At 39.5% G+C, this 26,244-nt stretch overlaps 1 protein-coding gene across 4 annotated transcripts in view; it reads left to right on the top strand.

Annotated features, from left to right (window-relative positions):
- The window catches only part of RUNX1 (RUNX family transcription factor 1), a 257,802-nt gene extending 248,900 nt beyond the window's left edge, over positions 1-8,902 (top strand). For 3 of the 4 annotated variants that reach the window (XM_089508113.1, XM_089508114.1, XM_089508115.1), the window contains 2 exons: positions 4,117-4,278; positions 8,125-8,902. In XM_089508113.1, coding sequence (XP_089364239.1) covers positions 4,117-4,278; positions 8,125-8,618 — 656 coding nt within the window. In that variant the 3' untranslated portion in view covers positions 8,619-8,902. The remainder of the gene's footprint in view (positions 1-4,116; positions 4,279-8,124) is intronic. The other variant, XM_089508116.1, reaches the window with a different exon arrangement.
- The last annotated feature ends 17,342 nt before the right edge of the window (positions 8,903-26,244 follow it).

A 26,244-nucleotide genomic window follows, 5' to 3' on the forward strand; every position in this document is an offset into this window, starting at 1 on the left:
ATTAGGGTTTTTCCTTCTTTAAGAAATGTCGTTAATGACTTTTCTCTAATCAACTAGACAATATTATATAATTATATGTAGACTGAGGTGTGGAACATGTGGTTCTTTAGGTTCTTTAGTTCTTTAGCCAACATCTCTAGCAGTGAGTGACAGTGGGGGCTGCAGTCCAAAAACATCTGGAGGGCTGCACATTATATCCATTCTAAAATTTGCTGCATGCTGAATAAGAGCCCTTTTGGAAAGTTTCACATATCCCAACGTCACCAGATTGGTGCAGCAATCTGATGGCTTGAGCACTAAGAGAGGTCACAACATGTGCTCTCAGCATGCTGTGTTAATTTCTGTAGGTACCACTGTCCTCCTTGACCAGTTCAGACATGCATTTGGTGGCTGATACCTTCTCACTCACAGAAGGTAAAATTTCAAAATGGGTCAGCTGTATTAAAGCTAGCTGGGAAATGCAAAAAGTGCTCTTCTTTGTGGACACAAATTAAAGGATATTGAAATACAAAGCAGGCATAAAGCACACGTGAAAAAATGTGGCTCTATGTTGCCTCTGCTGTAGTGAACAATATTGATTGTGCCATAATTTAATGCTGAGTTTTGGGTGGTGTGTATACAGGTCTGTGCAAGAATATTGCCACCTACTGGCCAACATAAAAGCTGAGAATAAACCACAACAGCCTTCTTGAAAGATAGCCTCCATCCTTCCAGTACAACTATGTTTTTCCAGTATTGGTGATTGGAAGAACACTGAGTATACAAGAAAGATCAAGTGGTGAAGCCTCTTTACCTTAAGTCCCCTCCCTGCCTAATCAAAGCTTATTATATGAAACTATTAAATATTGTGCAACACACACACTGTTTAATTATGGTGGTTGCATTTTTTAAAGAAGCCAAACACAACATTTTTTGTGGCAGTAAAACATGACAGGACCTGAATGGTGGTACAGTGCTTTGTATCTAATAGCTTGTTCAGCATGAGGCTGGAGGCCGAGAACTTGTGTCTAAGCACAGTGTGTAATTCTCTCCCTGAAGAGTTTTATTGCAATACTTAACTATTTAGATATACTTTCTCACACTATGAAAGACAGAAACAGCTCTTGCTCATTGGAAAAACACCCGAGAGTGGACTGAGTAGACCACCATAGCATCCAACACTTTGTTCCTTTAATCTTTTACAAGTCCTATCACATGTGGTGTACTTGTGAAACAAAGCAAAACAAACATGGATACAAATACATAAAGTGATATGAGATAAACGACATTTTAATATTAATTTTCATTTGGAAATTTGGAAGAACAAATGGAAAAGAAGAATGTAAAATTAATACAATATATGGTAACTGCAGTTAGATTGCTATATGCATAGCATTGGAAGGACTCAGTTGTTCCCTCTCAAGAGGAATAGCTTATAATGCTCAGTTAAGTTGCAGAGATGGACAAATGAACTAATCTTATAAGAGAGGTAATTATAAAGACTTTTAAAGATGAATAGAGTTCTGTGATGGACTATTGGAAGAAAAAATGGGGAGTGGTACATACTTTTGGATTTACAGAAGTTTAGAAAATATTTTTCAATAGTACTGTATGTCATTTCTTAAAAAACAATAGCAATATTAGAAATTTAGGCCTGTTACAGACTGCCAAAATAAAGCTGCTTCGGGTCTCTTTGGAGGTATGCTATTTAAATGATGCATGAGTCCTAAGAGTCCGGAGGTTGCGCCAAAGTCACACTCCATTCCTAAGCACTGGAGTGCAGCTTTGGTGCAGCTTCCGGATTCTTAGAATGCATGCATCATTTAAACAGCATACCTCCAAAGAGACCCAAAGCAGCTTTATTTTGGCAGTCTGTAACAGGCCTTAGTTACATTTCTTTTTTATATATATCTTTATGTAGAATATATTACGGAAGTAGAACGTTAGGCTGATACCATAAGCTGCCAAGTTGGAAGGCACTTCTTAATTCCTGTCTTTATAAATTAGTGTAGAATAGTAGTGTTTATATATTTTTATTTTATTTTCATTTGTAATGCTTGTAGTATTTGTTGTGGTATAGCCCTGTATGTGTATTCTATATTAAAGGAAAATATATAAAGTCTTTTACATCTTTTGGAAATAATATCTTACACCTACAAGACTAAAGGAATTTAGCCCCCATTATTTTGATTTCCCTTAAATTTTGTGGACCACCATTATTAAGCATTAAACAAACATTTAATAATCAGCTTTCAATGAAATCACTGGAATAAATGGAAGCCTGGTCTTTAATTTGGTTCATTGGCTTTGTTTCAGAAAATCTATACTGATACAGTGATGGAACTTCTTGACTGTGATTGTCTTAGTTACTTAACTTTTACACATGGGATGGGAATTTAGAAAGGCTTCTGACAGTGACCAGACATACTGCTCTGATCATGGGCAAAACTTGGAAAAATAACTTTGGGCATTAGTTCCCCGAAGTACCCCAACTTTCAAAATACTAGCTGGACAGTTCTGTGGTTTTAGTTCAAAGGCTAATTCCAATTATTAATACCAATTAATCAATGAGATTTATATAAGTCCTGACTTAACATACTTTTGAAGGAAAGAAAAGCTGCAGGAAAAAATAAGCAGAGAGAAGACATGTACCAAAAACAAAATTGATGTCCAAACAGCTTGTTTGCCCTAATCTGCTTCCCTTTCTACCCTCATCTACATTTTCTGTGTAGTCACAACTGGACTGAGCACAGAGCCAAAACCAGGGTTCTTTGATTTGGGTTGCCGAAAGGGTATGCATTTGTTAACACTCTAAGTGGTCCAGAAGTGCTAGCAAATGCAGATCACAAACTCAGCTGTCATTGCCATTTTGAGTTCTGCAAGCCAGACATCTACAGACAGTGCAGTGTTTGAAATCTGTCCAAGAAAGTTCTATTTCCACTTGATGAGATTTGCGAGGATAGTCCCCAGATTCCTGGATTCATAGGACTAAAATAAATGCCCAGATATCTCATTGTAAACAATATTGTACAGTGCCATCAGTAATGACCTTCTGAGTAAGGGTGGCAATCCTTCAGAGCATACTTTGCAAATCCATATCCTTGTGTTATATTTCCATAATGGTTGATGTTGTTTTGGTTGAGAGCATGCACTGAGCTTTTAGAGAAATAGAAGAAGGAGAAACCTGTCCTCTACATATAAAAAAAAGAAGGCATGGGTTGTGGAAAAATGTGTATGTGATCAGTCAGCTGCTGTTATCCCCTTTATGGCCCATTGGATTTAGATATGACTGAGCCTCCCATAGGGATCTCTACAGCTGGCTGGCTTTTCTTCCACAGTCCTCAAGAAACTAGTGGATCTCATAGTGCATATTCATGCCACAAAAATATAGCAGTTTGATACCATTCTAACTTGCATGGTTCCATCCTCTGGGGTTTTGTAATTTCATGAGGTACTTAAAAATTATCTTCTGTAGAATCAAGTGCCCTTCCCTGAATTTCAGTACTATAGCTCTCTAGCAGAGGATTCTAAATATCCCGCCAAGCTACACATTCCAGGATTATGTAAGATGGAGCCATGGCAGTTCAAGTGTACAATATCTCTGGGGTGCTACTCTGCCTGAGGCATCAAAATCGCTTGGACTTGCTCTACAGTTGAATCTGAGGTGGGCAATGGCCATCCCTCCAGACATAGATGGAGTTGTAGTTACCATCATGCCTCACCATTAACTATGCTGGCTAGGCTTCATGTGGGAGTGGTAGTCTAATAACATTCAGAAGGCCACGTGTTGCGTACTGTAAGTTCATAACTAATCTGGTTCATAAGCTCATAACTACTGTGACTGGGAGTTTGCACTTCAGCTTTGTAAAAGAAGTACATTTCTGGATCATAATATCTCAGCAATCAGCAGGCAAACTCTTTGGAAATTTATTGAAAGAATTTCAGCATCTACCAGACTCTTGGTCATCCACTGAAAAATGGGTAATACTCCAACTTTGTTTTAAGGTACAAATATCTGATCACAGTATTGGGCTATAAAAATAATGTCTTTTTTAAAAAATGATGACTGTATATCTTCTTCTTCTTCCTCCTCCTCCTCCTCCTCTTCCTCTTTCTCTTTTTTCAAACCCATGCCAGATACAAGGCAACTTCAACCATCTCCTCCTTGGCCTTATGACCCTTCTTATCAATATCTTGGATCAATTACAACTCCTTCAGTTCATCCAGCAACACCAATTTCACCTGGAAGGGCTAGTGGAATGACTTCCCTCTCTGCTGAACTTTCAAGCCGACTGACAAGTGAGTTTTGCAAAGGTTTGCATGTTTTTTTCTTTAATTCGCTAATCCCAGGATACTGAAAGTGTGGGGCAGGAATGGAAGGAAACAACAGCCACTGGCAAGAAAGGGAGGTTCTCTTCCTGATGGTGTCCTGCAGATCATTTTTGTGCATGACTGGCTCCTGTCTCCTACATCCTGGTTCTTTGCCCCTCTTCTGATTCCCATTGTAGAGATAGTCAAGCACACACTAGTGGTCCTTATAATGAATCCACTCTTGATTTTACTGTTGTTTGTCCTGCAAATGCTCTGAGTTGTATGGGAGCTCTGCTGGACCTGGAGCTCTGAACAGACAGAGGCCAGCACCAGCACAACTCCTCCTCATCTACTTGGAGTAGCTATGGAAAGAGCAAACAAGAGTGAATTCATCACCTCTGTAGTGACTGAACAACTGGCCACCCCATTACAGTTTGTGTCTGTTAACTTTTTCAGTGTGAACAAATGTAGCCAAGGAAACTATTGTTACTCACACACACACACACACACACACACACACACACACACACACACCTCTATGAGAATGAGCAATTACAAAAATCTAGAACATATAGTGTTTGATAAAGTCAAGTTTCAGCTTTTCTTTTCATGTTCTGTTAATCCTCCACATAACTTGATCTAACAACTCCACTGATGACCAGTCCGTTTCCAGGCATGATTAAAGTGCTGCCTATAATGCCCTTATCTCCCTACATAAGCTTGCCTAGGCCCCAAGATCCTTTGAAAAGGCCTTTCCATCAGACCCACCACCTTCCCAGGCATGGCTGGTGGGGGCATGAGGCAGGACCTTCTTTGTAGTGCTCCTAGGCTCTGCAACTCCCTTCTCCAAAGAGTCCAGAATGAATCCCTCCTTGCTGTCATTCCATCATTTTTTTTCACTCTTAGAACTGGAAGATTGTAAAGGTCTTTAAACAGAGGCTGGATGGCCATCTGTCAGGGATGCTTTGAATGAGAGTTCCTGCATAGCATGGGGTTGCATTGGATGGCCCTTGTTGTCTCTTCCAACTCCATGATTCTATGAAAGAAAGCCCTTTCAAAGGGTGATGTATTGTTTTAATCCCTTATACCTTGGGTTGCCAATGTTCTTATCAAGGTTCGTGTGGCATAGAATCACAGAGTTTTTAAGGAACTGTAAGGGCCAGCTATTCCAACCCACTGTCATGGAGAAATATAAATTAAAGCATTCATAAAAGATGCCCATTAAAGACTACCACCTCAGGGTAGCTTGACTATTAGAAATCTTACCCACTATTTTACTCACTACCCAGAACTGAGGAACTGTGATTAGAGGGGGGGGGGGCTAGATCCTCCTATCCGCCCCAGCTGCCCTCTGTGAACAATGTGAAATTGGATTTAGCCATATCACTGCTGTCCTTTGTCTCCATACACTGCTCCAGGTGAAGTCTTATGTAATTTTTTTTTTGCATCCTACAGATAAGAATCAGTATGTTGAGTGAAAACATTACCTATTTAGTTTTAGCTTGTCACTGTCAAAGACAGAGCTTTGTCTTTCTGTATTGATTCTAGTGGGTGACACAGGACATTATGTCACATATATCCCTGTATTAACTTATGGACACCAATAAATTGTCTTGAATCTGCCATGTCTTCAGTGGATCTAGTGAACAATTGGCAGCTATCTAAAACACAGTGAAGTGGAATCAAACTGCACAGATTTCATTATGACATATTCCCAAGTTTAGATCCTATGCATACTTTCACATACCCCTTGTCTGCTGTACTGTTGTTATATCCACTGAGTCTCCCTCAATGAAAGTAGCTGCAAATATTGTAACCAGAGGCAATAAACAAACCATGTATTAAAGGTTTCTAAGCTGTCAGTTCAGGATTTCATCCAATTCATTTAGACCAAAATTACTTCCAATTGCCCTCTCACTCAGATGAATGGTGAGTTTGTAACATGTTTACAAGGGATTTTCCTTTGGAGGCATGGAGTCTGTCCATGAAGAAAATATTTTATTTTTATTTTATTTATTTATTTATTTTTAAAAAAACTTTCACTCGCTGTTTCCTTACTTTTAGGATTTTATACATCTCAGTTTTACCCAGCAAATGCAGCCAGTTTTATAATGAAGCTTTTGTGTCTGGACTATGATGTTCACTTTAAGTAGAGTTTTGTACGCACATGTTAAAAAGCTTCTAATCTTCATATGCCCTCACTAAATTCACTTACACACAGTACATAATAGGATAAAGTAATTTTCTCTTCCATGGGGAACAGAGGAGGACAAGGGAAGAAAAAATTGAAAAGATTTTAGGCCAGCCTTTTGAGAGAAATACAATGGATCCAATAAATTGCACTCACACACTAAATGAATAATAAGAGGCACATTTCAATGTACACAATTTGTATTAGCCAAGTTCAGGAGGAGAAATAACAGCTTTTCCACTACCAGTAGTAGTGTAAAACATCCTCAGCACTGTTCAAGAGGTACTAAATTAGGATGGCTGCCTCTTGTCTAGCATGCTTTGATTGACTTTTAACATCTGAAGCACAAGTGAACATTTAACAGATAAAATATCTTCTATCCCAGTACCTTCATACTAGAGAACAACATCACCAGTTGAATTTCTGCCTGTTAAACTGCCTTTAAGGGCACAGGAACCCTGCTATGGAAAAAGGGAGCAATCCTTTTTACAGCTGAAATCTGATAAGCTAGGGAGGCATGTCCAGGTGTTCAGTAGTATTGTTAAGGAGAAACACAGATGGTTATTATACCTGGCACATCCAGAATTAAGGCAATATCACAGGTCACAGAAATCTTCTGAGAAACCCATTAAGGTATATCAAAGAGGCCTGGCTGCTGGGTTGACAAGCTTTCAGAACCTGAGACTACAAGATGTCTGCCGTGCCCTCCTAATCCAGTCACAGTGCAGACTGCTTTTTGTTTTCTTTCTTCCACCTACATACTCTTCCCCGTAGTTCCCCACCCCTTTGTATACAGTCATACTCATTCCTTTTATGCAGACTCTACACTCTGTCTGAGGAGGTGTTGCCATGAGGAAAGATTCCTTTATTGTTATTTTAATGCCTTTAATGCTGGCAAGAAAGAGGAGCCACGGTCTCTGTTAATTGGAGCCTGTCTAGAAACACTCTTTTAAGAGCCCATTATCTTTTTAATCTGTTTTTTGGGGGGAGGGGATAAAGAATTGGAGCTGGGTGGTGAGTGAGAGCTCTTCAACCAACAGAGAAGAGTTGACGTTCAACCATTATTTCAAATCACAGTATCTGACATATTTTCATTGCCAGATAAATTCAGTCTATGAATCTCTGTGAGCTGAAGCAAGGAACTTAAAGTCAGTAGCAGGTTAAGATGAACCAAAAGGGGGACACAGGTCTGATGTTTGCAGACATTTTCCTTTGCACTGAAAGGTGCCCCTCTCTCTTTAAACCTTCTTAAAGGGATTATAGCAAAATGAACAAAAAGTGTTTGCCTAGCTGAGGATAACTGCCTTAAGTGGCCTGGCCTTGCCTTCACTTCCCTGGTTGGTTGGGGTTGCCCATGTGAAACAGTCCTGAAACATTGGCTTCATTCTACATTAGTGCTGTTTGCCTTCAGTGACATCAGCATGCAAGCCATCCTGACAAGCTACTAGGATCTGGATCTTCCAAGTCTTGCACTCTAACCACTGCGGCACACTTGCTATTTGCACCTTTCATATGCAGTGTGACATATCTTCTTTAAATCTGGGGATCATTTATTAATATTATACACTCTTTTTTCCTGAATTGCAGTGAAATCAGTCTTCCTACTTCTTAACATATTTTCTCTCTCATCTTTTGCAAACCAGGTGCTTCTGACCTAACGGCGTTCAGTGATCCAAGAGTAGGAATTGATCGTCCCTTCCCTGCCATTCCTTCCATTTCTGATCCTCGTATGCACTATTCAGGACCATTCACCTATACCCCAACACCTGTCAGTTCAGGAATAGGAATTGGTATGTCTGCCATGACCACTGCCACAAGATACCACACTTATCTACCCCCTCCATACCCAGGTTCTTCTCAGGCTCAAGGTGGCCCATTTCAGACCAGCTCTCCATCCTATCATCTCTACTATGGAACATCAGCAGGATCATACCAGTTCTCCATGATGTCTGGAGGAGATCGGTCACCTCCACGTATTCTTCCTCCTTGCACTAATGCTTCCACAGGATCGACTCTTCTCAATCCCAACCTTCCAAATCAGAATGATGTTGTGGACACAGAAGGCAGTCACAGCAACTCCCCTACCAGCATGGGGACCACAGCAAGGCTAGAAGAAGCAGTATGGCGACCATATTGAATTATCAGTACAGATGTTCAACCAGCTGATGTCCATGGTATTCTCATGAGTGAATGAGGGCTTTGCCATGTTTATATATCACACAGAGAAGCAAACCGTCCATAAATCAGTGTTTCCAGTAATGGTGGCATGGTGGTAGCCAATTGATTTTTTTCAGTAAGGAGATAACATTCCTAAAAACTACACTCATCCAAGGGCTGAACTTCTAGAGATGACAATATTTTAAGATGGTGGTAATACTACTCACTCTGTTTGAAGATATGGGGAGGAATAGACACTCAGTGTGTTTCCAGGGTTTGATGCTTCAAAGCTAATTTGGAGCTCCTTGAACCATTTTTTAAAACCATTTCTTTGACATGGTTTGGAGGCTTAAAGCCTTACACAATCTTAATGAGTTTAATCAATCATTTTGACACATTAGTTAAAAGGAAGTATAGGAAGATTCTCAGAGAGAAACTGTGAATGCTTCTGATTTAGCAATGCTGTGAATAAGAGGTTTTATATCCTGGAATTAATTTTTTAACCAAGTTGTATATTCCAAAGAGTATGGGAATTCTTTTTACGTTTTATTATTTCTTATGATGCAACTCATCCTTCTTTGCTTGTCTTTTTTTATTTCCTTTTTTTTGGCACCTTAAAAATTTGCAAAAAGATTTAATCTTTTTTAAAAAATGCTTGCTTATCTCATACTTTATCAGCTGAACACATCCAAAAGAGACAAAGAAAACCTTCCCAGAAGGTAATTTAATTTTTCCTTTAATATAAAAAGAGTGAGTGACTAGAGTCCTTTTCAACTACTGAAAACCTATATGATGAGTTGCCTGATATTTATGCTCAGCATTGAGTTTTTGTGTGTGATACTTTTTATTATTTAAATATGCTTTAAAGATAAGCACATGCATTTTGTAGCAACCAAATTTTAAAATTATCACATGTAAAATGACTAGAATAATTATGGGTAATGTGACTTTTAATTATGTAGAAGTATTGTTTACATTTTGTTCCATTTCAGTTTTATCAGTCATTTAATACCCAGTGAAGTCATGTTTCTCCAGTTGAGAAACCAAAATAATTTCAAATGTTTGTAAGACAGAAGTAGTGACAAAGTGTCTCTGTTTAAAAGAATTTTGTATCATATTTAGCCACTATTTCATCTCAAAAGTTTTAATAGGAATTGTAGAACTGGAGTGGGGCACTGGAGGCAGGAACTGGATTCAAGAGAGAGCACTTGTGAGTTACCAGGAGAACTGAAAATAATGTTCCATGTTGTGCTGCACCAACATCCTGAAAAAGAAAAGAAATAAACAACAAAACTAAATACAATCAGATACCTGATTGCTATATTGGCAGTGGCCACTGGTGGCTTCCATATCAGTGGTACAGTGAATCTGTCTGGGTTTTAGTTGGATGCTTAAAATACTCCCCAAAATAGGTTCAGTGCCTTGAACAGAACCTCTGATGTTCCAAGTAAAACAGATTCACCACCCCATTGTCATGTAAGCCACTGTATGTTAGCAGTAACTTCCAGACTTGTATGTTGTTGGTGGAATCTGACAGATCCTGGGCGTCCTACAGTTGGCCCTTGGTATCTGCTGGGGTTTGGCTCCAGGACCTCCCATGGATACCAAAATCCATGGATGCTCAAGTTCCACTGGTTACATTGGCATAGTAAAATGGTATCCCTTATATGAAATGACAATGTCAAGGTTTGCTTTTTGGTATTTATAAAGATTCCATGGATACAGAGGGCCAACTGTATTTTGACGTGGTAGGGAATGCAAGAACATGGAATCTGCCAATTAGAACTGGGGGCTGGATGTTGTAGTCCAACATTTGGAAGATCAGAAGTCCCCAATCTATGCTGTGAGAGAGAAGATAAGGAACACCTTTCAGTGTTCTACCACGGATGGAAAAACAGCCAGGCACTTTTTGGTAGAAAAACAATGGGAGGGGAGAAAATTAAGGATCCTCTCTCCCCCATTATTCAAATTTGAAGCATCTTGAACTCACTCTCACTTTTTAAAAAAATGTCTGGCTGCTTTTCACATTCACTTGGAGCCCCACCAATACGTAAAAAGAATCCAGAATGCACTACATCTTGCAAAACTGTGGCCTTAACTGAAAAGGAGAAAGAATAACAGTCAACATTGGTAGAATGGGAGAGACCATCCTATAGCACATTTATAATTTTTGTCCATTTGTTTTCATAACTCACTCTGATTGTGATTGTTTCACTGTTGTCTATTACATCTCAAACATACCAGATATCACTGTAAATGACAAGGCACTATTTTATGTTTGGTCTCAATGTAATAATATTCTTCAAGAACAGAAACCAGTGAAATTGATAGAATTCAGAACTATCTTTTGATTGTTAATAGACCTTTAAAAATCAGTGGAACAATTGCAGGTCAACCCATGAGTATTTGAAAGCAGGCCTTTAAATCAGTGTTGGGTGTTTTAAAAAATAATAATGAAAGGATTCGGTTTAGAAAGATCCTTGGCTGCAGGCAGCAAAACAGCTGAACTTATTTAAAATACTTCTTTTTACTTATATGTATAGATATAGATGTATATTTGTAGATTTGCTTTTGCCTTGTTTGTGTGTCTGATGCAGTAGCACTTTGGTATAAAATGTTACAGAGGTAAGCAATGCTATGACATCAGTAGGGTCAACTTTCTGCAGAAAATCATTTCAGCTGATCTCAGTGATAATGTCTTCTTTAACCTCTTTCTGAAGGTTAGTATATTACTGGGGTTTTGAAGGTGAATTTTAGACTTTATTTGAGTTAATGCATATGTTGCAACTAGAGTATTTAAGGAGTGTTTTTTAAAAAAAAGAGAGAGAGAGATTTTGAAGAAACATGTCTGTACTTTGATTTTTTTTAAAAAAAAGTTTTTCAAGTAGTTAATCTTACAAAACAGTTACAGCCACTGATTTTTCATGTTTCAATTCTTATGTCTTCAAATGACATTTAAAGGATTCTTTCATGGTAACCTTTCCACAATTCAACCTGTAATACAGTGCATTTTTTTATTTTACAAGTGCTGTTGACATCCTTTTAGACAAAAATGACAAATAACAGCAACTAGGTCCACTATATAATCTCTACAATATGTGTATACCATTCTTCCAGTATTAGAAGAATTCACCATCTAAATCCCTCGCTATTAGTAAAAGGACACTGCTGGGCAGGTTTAGTGAGAAACAAATTATAGTGTGTTCGGTGGGTCTTTCTTCCCTGTAAGTACAGTTGCCCCTCCATTTGCACGGACTTCAGATCTGCAACCCTAACTTACTTGTGAGGAGCAAACGGAGGGGGTTAAAATGGGAGGTGCGCCCAAGGTGCACAGCTGCTCACAGGCATGCGCTCCCATTCAAGCCTATGGGGCTTGAATATCTGCGAGTTTCCATTTTCACAGGGAGTCCGCAATGGATCCCCCCAAAAAACGGAAGGCTGACTGTATTAATAGTTTATCACCTTCTTCCACAAATAGATTGAGGTGGAGCTCCACAAGTGTTGACAGTAGTATTCCCATGATTGGTTAATAAAAAAATGGGGGGGGGGGATGAAAGTGAGATAGGCAAGATTCTGAGGAAGTCTGCAAGTCCTACAAAGGTCAGCTACATTGAGGTTAAAGAAAGTAGAAGGGCATATATAAACCATGTCTTCAGAGAAATGTAGTAAATTTATAGCTACCTTACACCAGGTAGTAGTATTTGCCTATCCAGCTCAGTTTTGCCTCTTTACAGTGGAAGAGGATGATTCCCTGACAAAGGCCTTTCTCATTTCTGGCTTCCAGTTCTTTTAAGTAGAAACACCAGGGATTTCACCCATACGAGTCAGGGATGCTCCAAGATATTTTCCTGGCAGAATTAAAAATGGCACATTAACCTCACCTCAACTCACAGTACAGTATATAGTTATTTTGGCACATAAGGTAGAAAACCTTACAAACACCTCTCCACATGTCTGGCAGTAAATAAATAGTGAATAAATAAACAGTGAGTAAATTAAAAAAATGTCCTTTTATAATTCCAAAAATCTGTTTCCTGGGTTGGTTACCTCAATCTGCTTAATATAGGACCAGCTCTGCTCACAGCAAGCTATGATTCTCTTTCAGCAGTTGTTTTCCTTTTATATTTATGTTAAATGCATTCTGATCTGTTCTCTTCATACAAAAGAAACATTCAAAAAGGAAAATTCAAAAAAACATATTAGATTGATAACCTTCAATAGGCGAATGTAAAATGTGTAAGCAGCTTATCATTTTGCCATTTGCCTATGCTTACCACCTTACTCCCTATGAAATTAATGTACACCACTTACATTAAAATCAGAGAAATAGCTGTTACTCTCCACTTCATCCTTCAGTTCATGTCAAGTTTTTATCATCCTTGTGAAAGTCTCCAGCTAATATTTAACATGTTAGGACCACCACTCACACTTATTATTTCTTCTTCCAGGAACCAAACCCAGTTTTCTTTTTCAAAAGCTTTTCTTTCACATGGCTTGGCATCAAAATATATGATTTGTTTAGTACGTATTTAGGGGAAGTTTTCCCTCAAATGGGGATAGATGTCTGTCATCATAGTTCAAGCTTCTCATCATCTCCATTTTATTTATATTGTTTTGTGTCTGCTCACAAAACACAGACTTAATTTGCAGTTTGAGACACCTGTCTCTGGTTCCAGGATGGAAAATGTCTCAAACATGCATTTCCCTTAATGCCTAGTTTAATCTTGAGTGTCAGAACTCTGGGTTAAGAATCCTAAATTCAGTTACTAATAATTAAATGCCATAGGGTCCAGCAGAACTCCAGAAATCATATTTATATAGAATATTTGAATCTGATAGTTCTGTACACATTATCTGAGATCCCTTCATTGAATGTTCAATTTTTCAAAACGTTGATTGCACTAGATTTTATTCTGCAGAACACATATTGGTGTTTATTCACCTAAGTAGTACCACAAGCAAGTACAGTTGTCCCTCCATATTCGCTAGGGTTAGGGGAACAACACCCCTGTAAATATGGAAAAACCGCAAATAACAAAAACACTGTTTTTACCTGACAGGACACCTCTCTAGGAATCTCTAGGTCCTCCAGTGCAACACTGTAGTCAATGTCCAACATACACTGACCATAGAATGGCACTGGAGTAGCTACAAATGGTCTTTCAGTCCAACTTTTAAAGCTGACCACAGAGTTGCACTGGAGGACCTAGACAGTCCTAGAGAGAACATATTAATGAAATCCGTGAATAATCAAAGCCGCAAATATCAAAGCCGCAAATATGGAGGGATGACTGTACCTCCAAATTCAATGTGTGAGAGAGTACATTATTTGCACATACGATTTCCTCCCCTAAAACTGTTTAATCCCATGAAAATGTTGATTGTGGCTTTGCTGGGTTTTCATAAGGAGAGATGAATTGTTTGCTAGGATCAATACTAGCTACTTACAACCCATTTTTGCTGAATGTCTTTAGAGGAGGAGGGGGCAACACATAGCCTCCAAACACACCACCCAATTCTAAATTTAGAGTATCATCTGAACCCCTTGCAATTTAGGGGGCAGCAGCTATTTAGGGGACAGCAGTCCAGCCCTATATATTTTTCATATGATCGTTCATAGGATTTTATGGATCAACAGCTCACACCTGTAACAAAGAATGAAGTGAGTTTGTTGTTGTTATTGTTGTGTGCCTTCAAGTCATTTCTGACATATGGCAACGCTAAAGCAAACCTATTACAGAGTTTGCTTGGAAAGCTTCTTCATAGGGGGTTTGCTGTTGCCATCCTCTGAGGCTGAGAGATTGTGACTTGCCCAAGGCCACTAAGTAAAGTGAATAACCTTCCTTAATTTATATTTTAGAAATCTAAAAGCACATTTTCTTTATGTCAAGGACTTTTTTACTTATGGGGCCCACTTTGAGAAACAGTTGGGCCAAATAATCCCAGGTCTGTAAAGTTGTTTTTAATAAAATGCTTACATGCTTAAACATATGTACTTAATCATATTTAGGACAGACCTGTTGCAATTAGTGGAATTTAATCTGTCTATAAGAAGCCCTTGTTGATTTCAGTGGCTCTAACTGACTAAAACATGATACAACTTATTATTAAGGCCTTTTCTGTTTTTAAAAATTGAACTGGAACTAGCTTGCTTATTGCTTTTTATAATAAATAATAATAAACTGTTTATTTATAGCCCGCTTTTCCTGGGAGATCAACTAAAACTGAGCAGGAATACTACAGGTAACATGTGAAAGACTTTGCTAAAATAACTAATTGGAAGAATTAACTAAAAGTCAGAATTTCATCTAAAGAATAAAGCCTGAAAGAAAAATCTACCACCATTTAAACAATTTGGTTTTGATTTTGTTCTCCAAGAAAGATAGTGTTTGGCTGTGCCCCTTTTGTAAAATTTAACTGTTTGAATATACTCATATTTTAAATCTAGATTAGAATGATCAGGTAATGATTAATAAAGAGAAACAATTTTGTGTTAATTATACAGCACATTCAAGCTGAAGGAGTAACTTTAAAGCATTTTAAATTAATTTGGCTTTAACTGAATAGAGCTGATTTAGGTGGTTGTTTTGTTTCATTTGCTTAGGGCCTTTGGAGTGGGTATATGGGTAACTGGGAAATTTTATTTCATGAGCTGCTGAGCTAAATGTCTGAGAATCCTAATCTTATTTATCAAAAGACATAGTTCATTGAAATCAGTAAGACTCAGTTTTGACTTAATGTGCATCAGGACTGAATGTCAGATCTCGTAACAATGCTCTGGAAGTTACATTTTCCAACATTTTAATGTAGTGGTGCATATAGATCTTATTCACATACATTGAGATTTTTAATGAATTGAGTTCAACTGATCTTCCACAGATGTCCCATGATCAAAACATCCATTACTTTCACTTAGATGACATTTGTTGTACTTTGATCACAAAATATGGTTCATAGCATTTTAAAACATTTTATTTTCAAAGGCTTGGTTTGCCTTGCAACCTTTCTTTCAAATTTCTTTGGCCAATACTATCCACTAGTGATTTTGTTTCACATCTCATAAAAGGGTTGCGTCAGGAGACTTAATTGTATTTATGTATGTAAATAAGTTTCAAACGCTTCATAGAAAAAATATGGTTAATGCTTGTAAGTATTTGACATGTTTCATTTCCTATAGCTTTCCTAAATTTGCCTTTGCTAAATACTGTAGGAAACTTGTTTCTTTCCAATGTAATTATTTTAAATTTCAAGATAAAAACTATTTTAGTTACTTTGTAAACAGTTAAAAGCATGGTTTCACGTGGCACATTAAAAACTCTTCACCGTTTAGTTGTTGGGGGAAATGAATGTGCAAACAGCTGTGGGTTACATGTGGTATTCTGAAGGTAAAAACAATATTCAAAAACACACATTTCAACAGGAAATTATTCTGTGGAGTATCTTATAGGTGGAACACAATGGGCAAGTTCAGTGTTTTGTAGATGTATTACAATCAACTTGTGCTGTGGTCTGGAACTTTCCATATCTTCTCCTGATACTGTCATACTTGGATCACTTTCAGAAGGAGGATTCCCTCTCCCCTCCACAATAGAAAACAGGAGTCAGTTCCCTGCTCTCTGCCCCCCTCTCTGCCATGTTTCTAGATATACCTGAGTAGGCATTTCCTCTACAGAACATCCAGGAGAATTCAGTGTGAGTAGCATGCAGAGCAGCTGGGCTGCTGCATTTGTTCTAAGGGAAAATTGCTTTCTTTGTACCACAATTTCTTCTGTACATTCAATATTATAATTAGTGTGGATGGCAAATAAACTGTTTGAGAAATATACACACATTGAATGGCTTCATTATTTTATTGAGCTTCATGAACCTGGGTTTGGATCCAAAGAATGTCTTCCACCAAAGGCTCACCCAATTTGTGAAGGCCTTGACTATTGTGCCTGGGCGTGATCTGTAGCCAGCCGCCAGCCTTTTTTGGACTACATCTCATACATCCAGCAAGATTGTAGTAAAAAGGTAAAGTTTCCAGGTTGTGCCTGTGACCTCTGCAGAGGAGCAAGGAAAAGGAAACAGTCAGAAATTTCATTTTACACCAGGCTCTGACAACACCACAAAGCAATGAGAATCTTGCAGCTTATGAAAAAAACATTTTTGGCTTCCTCTATTCAAGTTATTGAATTCATTATGGACTACATAATGACCAAAATCCCTTGCAAAGACCCCAAACACAGCCATTTCTATGTTGCAGGGTGGTGATGGAGGGGAGAAAGAGCACAGATGCATCCAGCTGTTTTCCTGTAGATAGACACATTGCGAAGAAGTCATCTTCAGAGACCTCCAAAAAAAACCCAAGGTCATTGTGCATGTCTCTTGCTACACATCCATCTATATGAAAATAACTGGACATGGCTCCACACATCCCCTCTTCAACAACACAGCCAAGTTTTAGTGGAGCGATATATGGATTTTAGGGGGAGCAGCACCAGGAGATGTAGCTACAAAAATGTCGCTGTATCAGGAGTATAACCTGATACAGGATTCCATCCCAGTGGCGTCATTAGGGTTGGTGTCACCTGGTGCGGTAACTCATTGTCTTACCCCCCCCCCCCATTGACCTTCTTCCATATCACACCATACAGAATCCTTAGTCATGTTTTTTGTACTAATGTTACTCAGAAACCGTAAATTCCCATATATCACTGAAGATAATGGTAATAGTTCTGACATAAACAACTAGCAAAATTAAATTTAATTCCTTTAAATTACAACACCAGACACACAGAATAAATGTGTTTACATACACATAGTTTCATCTGGTTAAAGAGAATATTTGACAAAATGTGATGTTTCTAAAGACAATTTTTTAAAAAATAATTTAAAAACAACATCCCTGGGCTTTCTCCTCTCACTAAGCCTCACCCCACTCACACCATCTCTTCAGCATTTCAAAGAGATACAGGCAACCCATTTTTGCCAAAATGCAGATGTCTGAGGAGCAGTGGTGTCACCCCCCTCCCCTTTAGGGTGTCACCTGGTGTGGTCCATACCCCAAGTGATGCCACTGTTCCAGCAACACATTACAAGATCCATCCTGTGGTGGTAATAATAATAATAACAACAACAACAACAATAATAATAATAATAATAATTTTTATTTCTATCTCCCCTCCTCTCCCAATGGATTGAAGTGGGATCACAACAAGGTTAAAATTACAATTACATTTATTAGGCTAGGCAAAAGGTGTAAAATACATCATGCTATCCTTCAAAGATTCACAGGCTTCATCAGGCAGAGATGGTAAAGTAGCAATATAGTAGTGTCTCCAAAGCTCCCTTTGGAGAGCTCAGCCTTTTACTTCCTCACAGTGTTCCTTGTTGGAGCCTGTGGGAAGCTGAACCAAAACAATTTATTGCTGGAAGCAAAGTAGCAAAATCACACACACACATACTTTCCACAACCCAGTGTATAATACCCAGCTTGACTGGCTAGATAGTTTTGACATATAAAACAAAGTCCCATAAACATCTCTTCTTGGGAGACAAACCTACAAAGAATCATGAGGCACCTTAAAGATTAGTAAATTTTAATTGACATAACCTGTCTGGGTTTGGGCCCAGAAATGCTCCTGCCAACAAAATGTATTACTCATTGAAGGGCCATGGAACACTTTGTTGGTTTTGCTGCAGCAGATTAACATGACTGCACATCCCCAAATGTTTTCTTCAACAATAATCAATTACAGCTCTTTCATAATACTCCAAAGCCCAAATCTTACTTGATACTGACAAAGCTAGCTAACTAGCTTCCTTCCTTCCTTCCTTCCTTCCTTCCTTCCTTTTCCTGCCTTGTTCTCCAGTAATGGGACTCAAGATGGCTTACAATTTATTAAGAATAGTACAGATTTAAATCTATCCAAAACATAAAAAGTATAAATATAAAAGTTATTTTTAAAAAATAATTTGTGGTTAAACACATTAAAATTCATTAGATGATCATACAAAAATCAACAAAAGGGCACAACACACCATTAAAAGCCCCTCACTGCCAATGTCTAAAAACCTACAGAATAAGAACATTTTTACTTGCCATCACAAAGGAGAGCAAAAAGAGGTCTATCCTAGCCTTCCTAGATAGGGAATTCAGAGCCCACCAAGAAGGCCCTCTCTCCCTTGTTCCCACCAAATGATCCTGTGATAATAGTGGGACAGAAAGAGGGTCTCCCCTGAAGATCTTAGAGCTCTAATGAGCTCATAAAGGGAAATACAGTCCATTAAAGCTCTAAAGAGTTCATAAAGTGAAATAAGGTCCAGCCAGCATACAGTACTTGTGCTGGAAGTCTTGATGGTGAAACCTGCTTCTTTTTCCTTGACAGTGTAACAACAGCATAACTCGTACTGGGCCGCATTACCATTCAGGGGGTCAGCTTGCACTCTAGTACTGTGTGGTTGTTGTTGTACAAACAGGAAGAAGGTGTTGCACAAGGTCCAAACAAATTCAAATGTGTGTAACTCCCCTTATACCAGCATAAGCCACCGAAAAAATTGTGATCCAAATCTGCTACCTGAGGCAGCTACCTCATTCTGCCTAAGAAAGTCATCTCCATGTGCTATAGCATGTGTTAAGAACTCTGCAAGAGGGGAAACTTCTTCCTTTATGTTAAGTAATCATAAACAATGTTTTCCAGAAAAGAACTGGTCCCCTCCTCGACTGTGACAGTTCTGAATCTCTGTTCTAGCAACACCATGCTTTCCATGCAAAGGTATTATGTGTCCCACTCTCTATTCTTCAGTACTAGTGGAAAACTAATGTGGAAGTGGAAGGACTTCTTCATAGATGTCACAGGAAACATAGATCTGAATCCTGCTGGGTATTTTAACTAAAGTTGACCCATTAAATTAATCGGATTTACCTAGATGTTGCCTCACTTCAACAGTTCTTTCAATGGGTCTATTTTAGTTGTAACTACTAATAGGATTCAGGACATATTGTTGTTTCATGTTTTCAAGTTATTTCCACTTATAGTGACCCTAACACAGACATATCATGGTTTTCTTGGCAACCTTTGTTCAGAGTGGGTTTGCCTTTGCCTTCCTCTGAGGCTGAAAGAGTGTGACTACTCAAGGTCACCCAGTGACCATGATCTCTCAAGGCTCAAACCATTACACCACCATCTATTTTCTACTAGTATATATTTACCCAAAATGTAAAAGAATGTGGGCACATTAGTATTAAAGAGTGCATATCTTCTATTTAAACCTGAAGGACAACCCAGCCAAATCTAAAGTCTTTTAAGTCCTCAAACCCCCCTCACCCAGTGGTGATGTGCTTAATTCTCTTTCATTGAAATTAATGGACATAAAAAGGTTTGTCGGAAGCTGCTGCATGCCATGAATTTAAACAAGCCATCCAAATCCATATAGATTGTCACAGAAATATTTAACTCATGACTTCAAGAGCTTGCTTTCTGGTTTGAAGTTACAGGGACATCTAAAGGTTTTCCAGACTGCTATTAGTGAGTACGAGTCATTGTCTGGGAATTGTTTGGGTTTGTAAGAAAAGGGTAAAATAAATTAGGAGGAAAATCTAATACACAGGCTTTAAAATATAGCTCTGTGTCTGGCATAGAATAAATAATGTTTGGTTTTGAACTTCTTAACAGTATCATAGGATGTTTGTAATGTGTAAAGCACCCAATCTCTCCCCCTTCAACTTTCCAATGTACAATAAAATCCCTCTCTGAGATGGCTAGTCAACATTCCCCCCGCTTCTTTAACAAGTTAGATTTCCTGTAGACATTAACTTCTGATTTTTAAGGAAAATAATGTTATTTGTCTTATATAATAATATTCAATAGTGATAAAGGCAGGTAGCTGTTATGTTTGAACTTTATTCATTTTATTTCTTTATGGGCATTATACCCCACCTTTCTTCTGGGATGAGATCCACATAGGCAAGGGTTTCTGGTTAAAGCACTCTAAAATTAAAACAAATTAATTCTTGTTTGAAATCAGTAGTCCAGTTCTGATATTTAGATGCAGTAGAGGAATGGATTCATGGACCCTGCCTTTACCAGGCTGACAGCATAAATGGTGGCATAGGAGCTTCACATGAATGCTGCAGCAAAACATTTTTGTAATATTCCTCTTCAGGAGAAAGTACAGTGTATCCACTGGGGTTTGGTTCTAGGACGCCAGTGGATACCGAAATCCACGGATGCTCAAGTCCCATTAAATACAATGACATAGTAAAATGGTGTCCCTAATCTAAAATGACAAAACCAAGGTTTGCCTTTGGAATTTATATTTGTTATAAACTGACTTCAAGTTTATCTTGGCTCATGGTGACCCTATGTATGAGAGACCTCCAAGTCATCCTAACCTCAGTCACCCTGCTCAGCTCCTGCAGATTCATGGTCGTGGTTTCTCTGATTGAATGTATCCATCTCAAATGTAGTCTTTCTCTTTTCCTATTACCCTCCACTCTACCAAGCATTGTGGCCTTTTCTAGTGAGTCCTACATGCCCAAGCACACGCACACACACACGGATATGGAGGGCCAACTGTATTTCACATTTCAGTCATCTGCCTGGAAGACCTGCATCTTTAGTCTAGTCCCATCATTAGGTAGAATGAGTCTACTGTCTCAGGGTCCAATCCTGAAGAGGGATGGTCAGTTGATAGGTCCTCAACACTGTTCCCTCTGAACACACACACATCCTGCTGCTTTCCTCGGGAAAAGGTCAAAGCTATGCATGCCACATGGCCTACCCTGTGCCATGAAGCAAGCTGGTTGCCTCAGGTTCTTGTAGAAAATGCTCTCCCACTGACAGTGTTCAGGTAAGATACAATGGGCAGTCTGGTCAGCTGCTCTACATGGAACAGGCAGGTGAGTGCCATCCATTGCCCCCTGTCACACATCACATTATGAGTTCAACAGAGAGGTGGTAGCATACATCTAGGGTTCTTCCCTAGATAAATAACCTTCAAGACAAGTGGCTTTTCAAAAAGGTTCTTTGAAACAGCAAGAGAACAACAGCCAGGCTAAGGTTGAAGATGTACTGTAGAAATAATGCAGTTTGCCACCGTTTTAACTGGCATGGCTTCATGCTATAGAATTCTGGGTTTTGTAATCTATTGTGGTACCAGTGCTCTATGACAGAGAAGGTTAAATGGCTCACAAAATTACTATTCCCAAAATTCCATAGCATTGAGCCACAGCAGTTAAGGTGATGTCAAACTGTGTTATTTCTACAGTGCAGATTAGATCTATGAGTGCATCTACCCTGTTGAAATAATGCAGCTTGACACCACTTTAAGTGCTAGAGTTCCATCCTATGAAATCTTTGGGTTTGAATTTTTACAAAGGTTTACAAAGACCTCCTCTGCCCAAAAGTGTTGGTGTCTCACCAAACTACAAATCCCAGGACTCTGTAGGATGGAACAATATGATTTTGGGATTACAGTTCCCTGAATGCCTCAGGCAGCAATGACTGATTATTGAAAGCTGAAATCCCAAAAAGTATTTTTCAATTTTTTTTTTACTTTGGCTACCATTTCCTGCAAAGCAACAGCAGGATGGGGCCATTGTCATCCAGTCCTGTTTTTTAACTTCCCAGAGACTCTAGTTAGCCATGGTGGGAAACAGAATCCTGACCAAATGGCCTTTTGCCCTCTCCCATCAAGGCTGCTTGCATGTTGTTATAAAGCCAGTGAAATCAGTACAAACATTTTTAATCCATTTGAGTCATAAAGGTTTGTGGGTCAAGGCCTAACATCATAATTACAACCACATTTACTTGGAAGGAAGCCTTATTAATTCACTACAATTTATTCTCAAGGATCAAAGTCTAAATGAAGCCAATGAAATGTGGAAGAAGAAATGGAAGAAGAGATCCAAGGAAAAATTCTGGTGAGAAATAACAGATGACTAGATGTTTGCTGCCAAAGAACTGGAGATGCACATACATCTTTTGGGTCCTTGTTGCCTCCTGTTAGATTCACCAGTCACAAGGCTGCAGGAACATCACAAACAACAGAATGCTGTAGCTACTCTGTGGCCTCATTTCACTACAAAATACAGTGTGCCCTTACTTTACGCGGTGGATCCGCTGCATAAAGCAAATACCACCTATGCTCAAGCCCCATTTAAATGAAAGGGGCTTGTGCATGTGGCGGCGCAGTGGTGCGCGCGCACCACAGGCATGCGCCTCATTCATCCCTATGGGATGTGCTGCCCCTTCTCCACACTCGGCTTTCAGCGTATGCTAAAAGCCACGTAAAGTGCACCTGTGTATGACACAGGTGCACTGTTAACAGTTTTTTAATAACAATAACAATTATTATTATTATTATTATTATTATTATTATTTTTAAACCACTTTTCCGCGATGATCAAAGCGGTGTACGAGTAAAAATTGCAATAACAAAATACAGAATACAGAATATAAATAGCAATACATAAATAAAACTTTCAATAAAAACATCCCAATTATACAAATTAAAACCATCACATCAAAACCAAGCCAGCTGAATACGATCAATAATACAATACATATAGGGGGAGTCACATGATCTCAAGGGACATCGGGGAAGGCTTGCCGAAGCTCGGAGCTCGTCGGGAAGGGTGTTCCAGATCCTAGGGGCCGAGATGGAAAAGGCCCTTTGCGAGGTTGGCACATATCTCGTTGTCGGGATCCTCAGCAAATTCTTCACGACTGACCTGAGTGTGCGGGGGGGGGGGGGGCGCTTATATAGGGAGAGGCAGTCCTCCAAGTACCCTGGGCCCAAGCCATTTATGGCTTTATAGGTTATAACCAACACCTTGTATTGTGCCCGGAAGCAAACAGGCAGCCAATGGAGATCTTACAAAATTGGTGTTATATGGTCGGCCCTGGAGTATCCAGTGACCAATCTAGCTGCCATATTCTGCACTATCTGAAGCTTCCGAGTTTGGTACAAGGGTTGCCCCATGTAGAGCGCATTGCAGAAATCCAACCGAGAGGTTACCAGAGCATATACCACTGTTTCAAGGTCCCCCCGGTCTAGGTAGGGTCGCAGCTGGCATATCAGCCGAAGCTGGTAACAGGTGCTTCTGACCTCCACATCCACTTCAGAAGTCAACTGGAGTGACGAGTCCAAAAGCAGCCCCAAACTGCGAACTGAGTCCTTCAGGGGGAGTGTGACCCCATTCAGGACAGGTGGACAAATGTCATCACCCGGACCAGGAGAGCCTATCACAAGTACTTCCGTTTTCTCTGGATTCAAACTGAGTTTGTTTTTCCTCATCCAGCCCATTACCGACTCCAAGCAGGCATTTAGAGGAGAGATGCCATCCCTAGTCACTGCATCAGTCGGAGACACAGAGAAGCATATTTGGGTGTCATCAACGTACTGACAACACCGCGCCCCATGTCTCTGGATGATCTTTCCCAGTGGTTTCATGTAAATGTTGAATAGCATGGGGGACAGAATGGCTCCTTGAGGGACACCAGATGTAAGTTCCCTCTTATCGGAGCAGGAGTCTCCCATGTGCACCATCTGGAATCTACCCGAGAGGTAGGAACGGAACCACTGGAGCGCAGTGCCTCTGATACCTAATTCCCCCAGGCGTTCCAGAAGGATACCATGGTCAATGGTATCAAAAGCCGCTGAGATGTTCAAAAGCACTAACAGGGACACGCTTCCCCTGTCCATGCCTAGACGGAGATCATCGACTAAGGCGACCATGGCAGTCTCAACTCCATAGCCCACCCGGAAGCCAGTTTGAAATGGGTCTAGAAAATCTGTTTCATCCAAGATTCCTTGAAGCTGGAAAGCAACTGCTCTCTCGATCACCTTTCCCAAAAAAGGCAGCAGTGACACATCTTGAATCGAATAATGAAGTGATTTAGTGCCGAATAGACGTTCACGCGATTCAAGCCTTGATCGAACCTACCCATTTCAATTTAATCCACTTCACATTCAGCAATGGATCAATTCAACATGGAATTTCCTCGTGGAGTCACTGCACCATAGGAAACAAATAAAAAACACAGCACATTCACATTTGGGCTGAATTGATTCATTTCAAAAGACGTGGGGAATACTGTGGATCTGGAAGAATCAGTTTCAATGGGTTTGGCACTGCGTGCCCCCTCAACAAACTGCACCAGAAATTTGGTGCAAGTGTGAACAAGGACCATTTAAACCAGTTCAGATTGGTTTGAAAACCAGTTTATTATGTAGTAGGAATAAAGCTTTTCCATCTGTCCATACGCTCCCCCCAAACTTCCTTCCAGCCAATTGCACACAGCATCAATCATACTTTTCAATTCTGAGCCATTTCTGTTTTTTTCCTTAGCTCCATGTCTCTCGCTGTCTTTGGTTTCCTAAATATTAGAACCCCATAGCATTAAATTTTAACCCCAACCTGCCTGACAATTTCCCTTCACTCACTGAAACTGGACAGAAAAAATCTAGTTCCTTAAACCATCACAGCCATGCAACCAACTAATGATTAGGTGTCCAGAGTTTCTGGACCTTGGCCCTCTTCTCTGGCCTCAGGATAAGAGGAAAGAATCCCATGGTGAGTGCACTTCATTGAAAAGTGCGCATGTGTGTTCCTCATTATCTAGACTTGGGATGGAATCCTGTTGGTCAGTCTCAACCAGACTAGATCCACTGTATGGCCAGTCAGCACACAGGTAAATCCAATTGATTCAATGGCTCTACTCTAGATTAAGAATACAGTTTAGCCATTGGTGTTTTTTATCTGAATGACATTCTCAATGCAAGTGTGGCTAGTGCTTAATGACAACACAATGGATTGTTCCTTGTAACATCACCCCTTGTAACAGCACCAATGGCATGATGACAACACAAGGGGATCATGCCTAAGTCTGAGGTCTGGGCTCCAACATTTCAAGGGATCAATCCTGCTAGTATAGTAATATAGTTTCCCCTTCTACAAGTGCATATCCACCCCTCTTCTTTCGGCAGTGATACATTTCAGGGATGCTGTGCTCAGTCAAATTTGGTTCCATTTGGAGGCAATTTGCTAGACGTGTGAGTCTTTTGTAACATATGATTTATGACAGGTTAAGTATAGGCGGAGGCACCACTTAATCACTCTACTGTTCCCATTTGAGGTCTTGTTGCTTCCTGTTAGATTTGCCAGGTCAAAACGTGGCAAGAACTCTGCAAATAACACAATAAGCACCCCTCCCAATTTTCTTATGTTGGAACTCCCAGCACACTTCACCTCTGGCTGCATTAGTTAACACTGTTGCAGTTCAGCCACATCTAGAAGCCTGCCCAATTTCCATCCCTGTTTCTGATGCCCCCTTCTTTGCTCCCAGCTTTCAGGCTAAGCTCTCAGTGTCTCTTCCTCTGTATTTGACTCAAACTCTGTATTTGTTCTTCTTGCACAGAGACAATTGCTCTAATTAAAATTGATTCTTCCTAGAAAGGAATTGTTGGCTTTGTTGTTTTGGTTTGGGAGGTTTTTTGGTGGTGGTGTTTCTTGGACCACCAGAGGGCAGTCTCAGCTAGTAATATAGCAACACAAATCAAAATAAGGAGAGTAGACAGATTAAGTGTAACTGTTTCATAACTAGTTGAAAGTGCATATG

The sequence above is a fragment of the Sceloporus occidentalis genome, unplaced genomic scaffold (assembly GCF_023333645.1).
Source record: "Sceloporus occidentalis isolate IW3139 unplaced genomic scaffold, rSceOcc1.0.p SCAF_2, whole genome shotgun sequence".
Lineage (NCBI taxonomy): Eukaryota > Metazoa > Chordata > Lepidosauria > Squamata > Phrynosomatidae > Sceloporus > Sceloporus occidentalis.